Below are 12245 nucleotides of genomic sequence, written 5' to 3'. Positions count from 1 at the left end.
ATGAGAAAAGAGTTTTAAAGAGACTTTAAAAGAAGATTTTATGAGAAAAGAGGTTTGAAGAGATTTAAAAAAGAGGAAGTTATGAGAAAAGGATTTTTAAAGATTTAAAGAGAATTTTATGAGAAGTATTTATGAAGATTTTAAAGAGAAACTTACGAGAAGAATTGGTAAGAAAAGATATTTGAGTTACTTTAAGTAAGCGTTATTATCTGTATTGATTTATTGATATTTGCATGAGTTAATATAAGAGAATATATATTGATGAGAATATTTGTTAAGAAAAATAAGTAAGAGAAGAAGAACCAGTGGTAAGTAATTTTGTTTGCGTTTCGATTATTAATATTATTGTTGTTATTACTATATGCGTTAAATATTGTTATTGAAAAGTTTGATGCGCCAACCGCGCACCTTACTATAGTCGCGCCGTAATATACCACCTGAGAAAACATTTCATAAAACCACCAACCTTGTTCCCAACCTCCATATACCTTTATACAACCCAAACCTAGCTCTTTCCTAACCAAATACTCCCCAGACCATCAACCTTGTTCCCAACCTCCACATACCTAATCCAAACAACACCAAACCCAAACATTCCCTTTACCCCTTTCCTTTAAACATAAGAAAAAATATTAACATTAAGAAAAAAATAAAGAAAATCAACCGCCCTCACAATATGAAGAGTTAAGTTTTGTTCGCTTTTTAAAGCAAACTTAAAGCAAAAGTATAATGGTTTTTGGATTGGAACTTCACTTTATGCTCGGCTAAACGACTTAATGTTTAGTTAATTTCTGCAAATTAATGAGATTTTCTGTGCATAGTGATTAGAATGTCACATCGAATCGAACTAAGGAAAAAGAAGAAAATGGCAGAGGAGGGATGTAAATATCTGTTTTTGGACCACACACTATTTTTCACTATAAAATGATAAAGCTAAATACTTTAAATGATAAAGCTAAATACTTTAAAAAATTGTAAGTATTATAAAAGAATTGGCACATGCTAAAAGGGCTTCTGTCAAAAAAATACATAAATTAAGTTATTGATGAAAACCACATCTTGAAAGATAGCTCCATTGCTGTGTGCTAAAAGGATCTCAGTAGCATGCACTGGTGGCATAGATAATTGCCACTAAATTATTGAGAATGAGCTAGAAGCGCCTCAGTCAGTGACTGAAGCGCTTCTAGCACATGAGTTGGCAACACTGTCGTCTCACACTTGTCCGAAAATGAGAATAACTACTCTGAAAAGCACCGGAAAAACCCTTTGGTGGGAACAATATACCCACCTTCCTGATAAGAAAAATTCAAAAACTGAAACCTTTTATGATCCTCCGAAAAAAAAAATTCAATTTGAAGTTTTCGGCATAGTCCAAAAAGTTTGCAAAATGGTACAATATGTATCTTTGGAATAAAAATCATAAAAAAAAAGTCAGAAATTTTATTAAAATCATTTTGTTATTATTGAAGATAATAACAAAATGATTTTAATACAATTTCTGGTGAGCCCAAGTGAGTAATATTTAATTCTAAACAAGTTTTTGTAATTCCAGGAAAAAGCAGTTTTTGTCAAGTGTTAAATTCTGCATAATAACTTTTTTTTAACTTCAAAGCAAAAAAGCCAAACTCTGTTAAAAAACATGATGACTGTAGGAAAACAGTTTGTTTCCTATGTTTAAACAAATGTACTTGAGAATTGACAAGTTTTTTGATTGAACATATCAAGAAATCAGTTTCATTCACACTTGACTTTTCTAACTCACGAGTTCCATAAGGGAATATGCAATACCTGCAGGGTTCTTTTAGGAAAAATGCAAAGGCGAAAATGTGGCTCTGCCCAAACTTTATGATTTCACAGAAGTTCTTGTTAGACCAGAGACAAGTGTTCAGCCTTGTAATTGCATTATTTGTCGAACTGGTCATTTGAAAGCACTTCAAAAGCACCCTTCGGACAAATCAGAATCTTCAGGAGCTTAACAAAATCAAAGAAGATGTTCAGACTGTCTCACACTTGTTGCAAGAGGAGTGTCACATCAGTACAATTAATACACCTTCAGAGAAAGTCTTAAAGAACTTGCTTCAAAGGATCCAAAAGCCAGTAAACAGATTGCATCGACTGTTATCTCAGCAAAACAGTTCTCACCTCATGAAACTGTCAGAATTGCGCAAAGTGGTAGAGGCCGTCTCATGCCAATTACTCCAGGTAAAAGGCTTAATACTTCAATAGTAAAAGCACTACATAAAATGTTTTGCATTTTAACAAGGCTACTGTTTTTTAAGTTTCTCAAGTTGGTGTTTTTCAAATTTCTTTCCTAAAGGTCCTTCAAACCCCAAGACACTGTACGGTGATGTGCCACTTTTACGAGCTCAAGATCTTGTCTGCATACAAAACAACACTGGACTGTCAAACAACAACATCAAAAAACTTGCGTCTAGATTATACCAAGTCACTAATACTAAAGTTGTCGAGCCAATATTTAAAGAAAAGTTTCTTGACATTTGAAAGCAATTGGCAGACCACTTCTCACACACATACATATCCATTTCAAATTACAAGCAGCAGTCCAGAAAACAACTTGGGGTTCACTGCAAAAATCTCTCTGAGCTACTGAATGATGTCCAGTTGCAACGTCATATTCAAAGTGACTACTTGGTGAAGTTGGGCATTGATGGTGAGGTGGTTTCCTTAAAGTCAGTCTTGGCAATCAAGAACAAGTAACAAGACTTCCATCCACTTCACCACCAGGGAAAAAGGCTCTGTTATTTCAAACACCCAGAGACAGTGGAGTTAAGCGCCAACTTCTCGTTGCAGTTGCTGAGGATGTTCCTGAAAATTATGATAACTTCAAAAGCATCTTGTCTTTAATTTGTCCAAGTGGAGCAGATTTTTCTTTGTCCTGTGACATGAAGTTAGCAAACCTTGTTTTCAGACTTCAATCCCATGTCAGCTCTCATCCATGTGCTTGGTGTGATGCGGATCACAGTAACTTGTCACCATTTGGAAAACTCCGTACTTTTGGCTCAATAAGAAAGTGCTTTGCTTCATTTTAAGTCTGGACCACAAGAAGGATAAGCAGTTTCAAAATATTGTTCATGATCCACTCTTAGATGTGCATGACTCTACTTTTGTTCGTGACAAGATCCCACCCATGGAACTTCATCTTTTACTTGGCGTGGTGAACCATTTGTTTTAAACACTGAAAGAAACCTGGGATAAAACTAATGAATGGCCAAAAGCACTTCAAATCAAGCTTCAGCCATTTCATGGAGGCCAGTTTGCTGGCAATGAGTGCCGAAAACTTTTGAAACATGTTGATCTTCTTCAAAGACTTGCTGAAGAAGACTCAGCATTCCAAGTTCTTCCATGGATTGATACACTCAGAAAGTTTGATGCAGTTGTGTCCTCTTGCTTGGAAATTTGTTGCAGAGTAACAATGCTGAAAAAAACCACACAGTTCAAAAATTCCTTCCTTTCTTTGCCAAAGGCAATTGTGACCCCTAAAGTCAACGCCGTCTTCTTTCATGTCAAGGAATTCATTGATCACAGGTAGGAATCTCTTGGCAAGTACAGTGAGCATAGCATCACAACTTCAGGACACATCAACAACCACAGAGGCATAGCATCACAACTTCAGGACACATTGGGAAAGATACAAGAGGTTAATAGACCATCCAGATAAAAAATATTACATTTCCAGCATTTTTCAACTTTTTTTGACTTTGCCGAAAACTTCAAAGTGAATTTTTTTTTCTCGGACGGTCATAAAAGATTTCTATTTTTGGATTTTTCATATCAGGAAAGCGTGTATATTGTTGCCACCAAAGGGTTTTTCCGGTGATTTTCGGAGTAATTATTCTCATTTTCTGACAAGTGTGGTCTGTCAACTATTGCACAGCGTACACTCTTAGCTATCTGCTACATCACTTTATTGCTTATTCAGTACCATAACCTACTTAGGTCGTTAAGAAAGTTCGCAGAACTCGAGTTTGTAGAAGTTTTTTTTAATTTTATTAAATGTTCAAAATAATGTCCATCATTATTTATACCAAGCAAGAATCATCTTCGAGACTCTCTCTACCATCTTTAAATAAAGTAGCCCACTTGGCGACTATACTATATTTTGGAGCTTGATCACCATGAACTAAAACCAATTCATCGGTTATGGCTTGTGCTGAAACTCAAAGTAGAGCATGGGTTTTAATATATGCTTGATATTCAAATTTTTCATTTTTAAGTTTATTCTTTTAAACGTATGTAATAAAAATTAAATAACTTTTTTTAAAAAACATTTAAAACAATTCAACAAGTACTTAGTGAGAGAAGTGAAAGAAAAAGAACAACCTTATGTTTTATCAATTTGTTTTGATTATTAGCAAAACATCCAACTGCTTAGGATCCCTGTGCAAGAAACTTTTTACCTTAGGCAGACTACCACAGTTTTTTAACATTCATGATATCAAGAAGAAAAATCCAGTAATTTACCATAAAAGGGACTGCCAAAAAAGGTCCAAATGAGGTGTGTTCATTAGTATATGACTACTTGAACAGCGTTTCATCTCACTATACAGAGCTTCGTGTGTTCTCAGACAATTGTGGAGGACAAAATAAAAACCATGCATTGACCAGATTTCTTATGGCTTTTACAGACACTAAAGGGTTTGAAAAAATTGAGCCATTTATCCCTGTCAGAGATCACTCTTTCTTACCTTGTGACCGTGATTTCGGTATAACAAAAAGAGCTCTAAAAAATAACGACAGGATTTACAGCCTCTATAAACTAACCGGCATTGTTATCTAGTCGAGCAAAAATCACAAGTTCATTGTTAAAGAATTGGACACAAATGAAGTACTCGAGTTCGAAACTTGTTGGCCAAAGTTTCATAAGAAAATGGTAATATCTGAGGAAACTAAGACCAGAACTCTACCGAAAGAAAAATAGTTAACTTTTTAATAAGTGCGTTCATGCACTTCACATATAATTCAAAGTTCCTTTCTCAAGTTGTTGCAAGGCATTTCATAGACTCAATCGTGGCATACACATTCAGCCTTAAACAACTGGGAATTAGTGAAGTAAATTTACCCGCTGCGATTGCTTATCCACTTGATAAAGTTCCAATCAAAGATGAAAAAATCAAAGACATCCAAAAGTTGCTACGATACATTCCCGAGGAAAATCTCCAGTTCTACAACGAAATCTTGGAATGGAACAGAAACCTTGAAGGACACGCTCAACACAACAGCAGCGAAGATGATTGAGAACTTTTTTTAACATTATTATTGTCAATAAGTTAGTCTTTAACGTACATACATACTTGTGTTGAAAAAATATTTTTAATTCATTTAAATAATATGCATAATAAAGCGTGTGTTATCAGTTAAAACAATCTGTTTTTCACTGAAATGCCTGCGACATGCTAAAAGAGCCTCAGTCAAATACTCTTACCATTATTTTTTCATAGTAAAAAAAAATATTTAAAAACCTGGCTTCTTAGTTACAAATCAAACTATTTTAGAATTAAATTTTAACATTTTTTACAAAAGGAAATGTTGAGTCTTATTTGGGTTAAACTTTTTTTTTTGTTTTTCTCAAAACCAGCTGATTTGGATAAAGGCTCTTTTAGCATGTGCCGATTCAAATATATTATGTACAAAAAATTAAACAATAATGATATAAAAATGACATACAATGCGCATATTCATTATCTCGTATGTTCTTGTCAATTTAGTTTTAGACGCTTACATTTTTTCCTTTATGAAATGAACAAGCAAGCTAAAACAACAGATGATTTTAAAGATATATTTAATCTGCTTATATCAATTAAAATTACTGAACCTATCGCCACAAAAAAGCTATTGTTCATTAAACTACTTAAAAGATATATTTTAATCCATGTTGTTTGGTGATAACCATTCAAGTCTATTAAGCTCTAATTTATGAGAAGGGAGTTTCTTATAAAGCTCATCGTGCAAGCAGCAAGTAACAAATAATGGCATAAATGAATCGATAGGAAATATGAGGTTATTATTTATTAAAGATAATTGAAACCTCTTTGCCATGCTGCTCTTAAACTTCTTCATTTCATTTTTAACTTGGATTTTTGAAATTATTTGACATCACATGACTTTAAAATTAGGCGTGAGTCATTTGGGAATTTTAACATTAGACGTGATTTATTTTGGAATCAAAAAAACCCATCCACCCATTAAGTTGGAACTTCTGCAGGTATTTACTTGGGATGTTTTTGAAGTCATATATTTAAAAAGATCTTCGGCTTTTTTTTGTGAAAGCATTTTTTTCTTCTTCTTCAAGTTTTGTGAGCTATCCCGTACCTGATAATTGAAAAGTATCAGCTTGATTAACGAATAGCTATGCAATTTACAGAATTATTAACTTTTTTATTTTCTGTAATATGTTTACAATTAATAAAAGGGTTGTAACTAAAATGACCATTTAGATCCTTGCACTAGTTTCAGGTGTAATTACTTAATGCAACAAGCTATAACCAATTCTCAAAGTATACACGATTAACTAAGTAGTCATTAAAACTATTGTTTGAGTAGTCATTAAAAAAATGTTTGAAGATTATTTTTATCGATCTTAATAACCAGTTTATAGAAATGTATACATTTATATGTCAAAAGAGGTATAGAGTTTGTTAAACACAAGTAGAACAATAATGATTATTCATCATTAAAAAATGTTTTTATTCATCATAAAAATACAATAGCCATTCATCATAAAATATGAAAATGAGTTATCATTAAAGAGTAATTACTATTAATCAAAATCCTTTCATTTAAAATCTCCTAAGTAGGACACATGCAAGAATAAGCATTAAAATAATTGACCTTATTTCTCTGTCTATATCAATGTCTTTAATTGCGTAAAGTCCTAAATAACGAAAAATAAAAGCTTTATTGTCATTAAATTTATTTAGAAATAAAGTTTCATTTTCTTTGAATGCTTTTACCTTCCTGCTTGCAGAGAATAAGAAGCATTAATTCTTGATCAAAAATTACTTTGATGTAACCAACAAATGGTGAAGATGCAATTTACTTCAAAAGGGTTAATATACAGAACACCGTAATGCACACTTCTAAACAAAAAATTCTAACCAAAATTTCCCATTGTTTCCCATTACATTGTAATAGATGAAGCAACCAATACTGCTACTCTTTTATTTTTCATCTGTTTTGAGTGCTTCACATTCAGAAATCTTTTCTCCTAACAATATAGAGACGTAAAATCTTTAATTTATTTACATTCACTAATAAAAAAAATCAAATGAAGTTACGGTTGACGATTTATTCCAAACACAGTGTCTGTCTGACGCAATTTCGATAGATATACAAGAAGAACAAGGCAATTGCTAATTAACATTCATTCACTATATTTAAAATAAAAAACTTAAATGTTAAACAAAATGTTGCTCCACAGCAGTAAATAGGCTTCAGATTTATACCATGTTTAAAAACGCATTGACCATAAAATTTTATGTATCATAAAGTCGACTTAAAATTGTCGACTTCAGAAAACTGTCGACCTGAGGCACTATCTATCTATCTATCTATCTATCTATCTATCTATCTATCTATCTATCTATCTATCTATCTATCTATCTATCTATCTATCTATCTATCTATCTATCTATATATATATATATATATATATATATATATATATATATATATATATATATATATATATATATATATATATATATATATAGATAGATAGATAGATAGATAGATAGATAGATAGATAGATAGATAGATAGATAGATAGATAGATAGATAGATAGATAGATAGATAGATAGATAACGTACACTTCAATGCTGATTTAGCTATTAAGAGTTTTGATTTTTTTTATTACTATTTTGATTGTTTTAGCTTTCATTTGAAAAAAATAAAAAAACAGGGTTGTTGTATAAGGATTATGTAATATGCTTTCACATTATTACAGCTAAAACAATCAAAATAGTATTAAAAAATCAAATCTCAAGAGCTAAATCAGTGTTGAAGTATACGTTATTTATCTATAAATATATGTATATATATAATTATAGCTTCCAATTAACTTTAGTTTCGATGGAAATCGTTTAATAACCTTGTGTTCAGTTTTGATGAGTCGTCACTTATTTTTAAAGCATTGTAGTGAATGTTAAAATAACACAAAATGGTAATACATATTTAAAACGGAAATATAAATTTTATAAGAATGCTAATCACTAATTTTTTTGTGCGATATTCTTAAAAAAACGTTTGGGAAGATAAAAGAAGGTTATAATAAACTATGAGTAAAGTTTTTTTAAACAATTTTTAGAAGTATTTGGCGAATCCATGAGCAGAAGTATAACTTTAACAGTTTATTTATCTTTTTTTTTTTCTTATCAATACTTTAAAAGTTAAATGTAAATACGACTGGAGATAGATTTTTTGGAGTGTGGAATGGAAATTAATTATTTTAGTTTCCTTATATTGGTTTCGTACTATTTGCATTAGTCGATCGAGTATAGCAGTTGAGTTAAACTGCTCATTTGAATTTTGATGAAGCAATAAACCTCTTACTGATATAAGTTCTGCTACAATATAATTATGAGAAAGCAATAAAGTTTGAAATCAAAATCACGTGTTATCTCATACTATTTTCATTGTAAATGTTATATTTCTTCTATTTTTAATTTCCTAAATTAGCGAAACATACTGATAAACCCATGGAAACCACACAGTTTTGGGCAAGGTACGTAATTAAAAACAAAGTTAACAAACAATGGCGATAATATTCATTGGCTGCAGCTATTACTTTAAGGCAGTGTTTCCATATTGTTCTTGCGATAATTATTCTAAAAAAGTTCCAGAACAATTTTATTTTTTAAATTTTCAAGAACCAATCACCTCATGCAGAGTAATGTAATTTTTTACATGACAGATCAGAAGTGAAAATGATGAGCAACTTTGAAATGCTTTTTTTTTTTATTTAGGGATTAGTTAGTCTCTCTAAGAGAAATCAAATGTAGGACAACTTAATTTCTTGTTCTCGCTCTTCTATTTCATGTTCAAGTCATCAAAAAGACAGTTTTGTTTATTTAAAAACAGACGCCTAAAAAATGATATCCATGATCCAAACAAAAAAGGTAAACAGCATGAAAAATGCAAGTAATTTTGAGCCCTGTTGTTTCTTTTATAAAACGTCATAATATGGGGGTGAAAAGTTTCTGAACAGGTTGCAGATGCAGTGCTAATTTTAATTTTACCTGAATGAGATACATACCACAATAAGCTGTATCACTTTCACAGAAGAAAAACTAAAATAGTTGTTAATAATTTTACACAAAGGAAAATATTATTAACAAATTCTTTAACAAGAAGAGTAAAAAAATAATATCACAAAAATCAAATGATCAATGACTTTTTTTTACTTTACACGCGATTTTGATTTGAAACTTAATAGTTTTTCATAACTAAGATAGTAGAATAAAACTGGGCGGTTATTTCTTAACAGTTAACCTAGAGCAAACCTAGAGGAAAAAACAGATAACATATTATGTGCTGCTATTGAGAATAGCTTTGTTTTAGAGAATAAAATGATTTATTTGTTTAGAAAAGTTTTGTGTTTAAAGCCCTCACAAGTGTTTATTGCTAATCTTTTTTTTTAATGTTAACAATTAAAAACTTCAACTGGCACAGATAACCCTGGATAATTCAGTAAAACTTCAATTCACCAAAACTTCAAATAAATTTTTTTAAATTTTTTTTAATAAATCTTCCATAAATTTTTTTTTTTTTTTTTTTTGATTCCAAAGATTAAAAAAAAAAAAATTATTTAGGAGGAGAGCAATTAAGTTTATATTTATGAAATGAATGTTGTGATCAACAAATGTAATATTGTATCAAATACGCTATTGATACAAGCGTGATGTTAGGAGAGCGAGGTTTTTTTTGTAAATATATTGTTTGGTAAAACAAGGTATTTTAAATGAGGTAAGTAAATAAGTTTTTTTGTTGGATTTTACAGGTAAAATCTTTTGTGGATGGAATTAAAAAGTGCAACTCTTCCATTATTTTTAACTTTATTATCAACCCTTGGTTTGGTCGGACTAATTGTTGGGGCTGCTGGTGATTCTTGGTGGGAAACGAATTTAATAGTTATTGGACTTTGGAAATATAAAGTAAAAGACGTTTACGAGTCTGCTATAATCAGACACGATATTCTAAAGTTTGAAGATGGCATATATTTTGGTTAGATTACATTTACAATTTTATACAAAAAAACATAGTTTAAATTATGTAAAGTATAGAAAAAAGTACAGTAAACTCTTATCTTTTGTGAAACTTAAAAGATCTTAATTATGATTAATTTTTATTGTTTTATTTATGTTTTATAAGTTTTTTGATTTGTCTATCTATATTTATTTTCGCTTTATTTTTCGTTAGATGTAGTCTTGATTCTCATGATTCTTGGAGCAGTGTTTGGTTTGCTATCACTTTGCCGTTCTTTAAAGGTCCTTTATGATTGTCAAAAGTTACCGTCGTGGAGATTGACGATATCTTTTCTCGTCGTTTTAAATTTCTTTGCTGGTCAGTAATACATTGTTAATATTTTTTCAGTATCCTTTTCGTAAGAATTTTTATCATTAAATTTTTTAAACAAAGGAAAAAAAAGCAAAATGATTCTAAACTTTGTTATCAACGTTGGTTGTTAGAAAATTAGTAAACAAATTCAAATTAGTAAACAAAGAAACTTTTCTCAGGTGGCTTTGGATTGGCTGGTGTTATTTACGCCAAAGTAGTTTTCAAATACCTGAACGAAAGTTGCTATCACGGTTATGGTCATATACTTGCGTGGATCGGTAGTGTATCGAGTTTCCTTTCTTTTATACTTTCTTTTTTGTGTTATCACAAAGTAATTTGAAAGCTTCGTAATAATTTATATTTTCAAGTCTTTACATATTTGAAAGGATGTTAAGAGTTATTGAAAATTTGCAAGAAATATTTCCTTATTGTGTACTGCAGGATCTTAAATCCCCTTCATTTATTTCTCAACATTTTTTTTCTTTTTCTTTTTTTTTTTTAACTATTTTGTAGTTTTTATTAACTTGATTTATTGATTTTCTTTTTAACTTTGTTGACTTATCTTTTAAAAGCTTTCCAAGTAACTTTTTAAACTTTGAATATTTTACATATTATTTTTATATTTAATGTTTTCACAAAGTTTTAACAAAAACTACTAAATAGTCTTTTGATGAGATGAGATTATTAACTTAATTTTTATGACGTTGATAATTTTTTACTTTATAAGAATTAAACAATTTGTAAACAATTTTTTCTAGTTCTTTGTAATAAATTTGTGATAATGTTTTTTTCATTTAATCTATGACTATTATTATAAAACATCTTTATGTCAATTTCTACTTCTTTCTTTCTTTAAATTTCAGACAACAATTTCATACAACTATCCTAATTTAATTTCAAATGGTCCTAATCTTAAAGCTTTTCTGTAATATATTTTAAAAAACTAATGAATTGGTGAAGGAATTTAAAATAACAAATTAAGTAAAAAAATGGTGCTCAACGGACGGTGGGAAATGTAAAACCTATTTCAGTGCTTTCATTACAAGTTAGTTTGTAACTGAGTAGATAAGTAAGTTCATTTTGCTATGTTTAGATAATTTAGTTAATTGTGTTACACTAAATTTCTTAAATCTGCAGGAGATGTTTTACTGGCCTAACAACTCTTTTCAAACTTCCAATGGTTGTTGATAGGACTAAACAATTGCCTAATAAACTTGAGAGCGCCTCCCAGCAAACATTTAGTATAAAAAAGACGTCTTAAATATGTCTTTTAGACGTATTAGACGGTTTTTATACATCTAAAAGACGTCTTTTTTAGACTCGATGTTTGCTGAGTTGTTAAAGGTATGACATGGGTCATTACCTTTTCCCAAAGTTTACAAGACTCAACCTTGCAAAAATTGGAAATTATGATATCATAAAAGATGCTAAGATGCAACCCATACTTCAATATTCCTCAAGTAATAAGCACCCAATATGCAGCTTCTTAACTAAAGAGGATCAGTTACAATTCTTTATTGAAAATGAACAACAGACCATTAAAAAAGATTTTACCATTTTCGAGATCAAGTGTTAAATGGAATGTTACAAAGATAATGAGTACAAAAAAGAACAAAATAGCATCATATTATACTATTATCATAAACAACTGCAGTGGTCTCACCGCAGCAGG

At 30.4% G+C, this 12245-nt stretch overlaps 2 protein-coding genes and 1 pseudogene across 5 annotated transcripts in view; 2 read left to right on the top strand and 1 right to left on the bottom strand.

The window, feature by feature from the left end:
• Positions 1-5807, bottom strand: part of LOC149885183 (uncharacterized) — a 23466-nt gene extending 17659 nt beyond the window's left edge. The window contains exon 1 of the mRNA XM_090096041.1: positions 5686-5807. The gene's annotated coding sequence lies outside the window, so the exon portion shown is untranslated. The remainder of the gene's footprint in view (positions 1-5685) is intronic.
• Positions 1-12245, top strand: part of LOC149885174 (uncharacterized) — a 146914-nt pseudogene that overhangs the window by 40989 nt on the left and 93680 nt on the right. The window lies entirely within an intron of this gene.
• LOC149885182 (uncharacterized) lies at positions 61-12245 on the top strand. 3 transcript variants are annotated; one of them, XM_090095222.1, is made up of 4 exons: positions 61-167; positions 10017-10240; positions 10436-10579; positions 10753-12245. In XM_090095222.1, exons 2-4 carry the CDS (start codon positions 10033-10035, stop codon positions 10911-10913), a joined length of 513 nt encoding a protein of 170 aa, XP_089951348.1. In that variant the 5' UTR covers positions 61-167; positions 10017-10032; the 3' UTR covers positions 10914-12245. The 3 variants fall into 3 exon arrangements, with proteins under 3 accessions (XP_089951348.1, XP_089951346.1, XP_089951347.1); XM_090095220.1 differs by lacking the exon at positions 61-167 and adding an exon at positions 8232-8351; XM_090095221.1 differs by lacking the exon at positions 61-167 and adding an exon at positions 8638-8741.

Source organism: Hydra viridissima, unplaced genomic scaffold (genome assembly GCF_058129835.1).
Source record: "Hydra viridissima isolate aposymbiotic clone 2 unplaced genomic scaffold, HvirCarnegie_v1 scaffold_8, whole genome shotgun sequence".
NCBI classification, from domain to species: Eukaryota; Metazoa; Cnidaria; class Hydrozoa; order Anthoathecata; family Hydridae; genus Hydra; species Hydra viridissima.
Note: the sequence above shows the minus strand (reverse complement) of the source record. Positions and strands in the feature narration are given on the sequence as shown.

Coding starts and splice junctions, on each gene's coding strand:
- LOC149885182 (XM_090095222.1), top strand. CDS start 10,033: ATGGAATTAAAAAGTGCAACTCTTCCATTATTTTTAACTTTATTATCA. Junction 10,241..10,435: donor TGAAGATGGCATATATTTTG/GTTAGATTACAT, acceptor ATTTTTCGTTAG/ATGTAGTCTTGATTCTCATG. Junction 10,580..10,752: donor CGTTTTAAATTTCTTTGCTG/GTCAGTAATACA, acceptor AACTTTTCTCAG/GTGGCTTTGGATTGGCTGGT.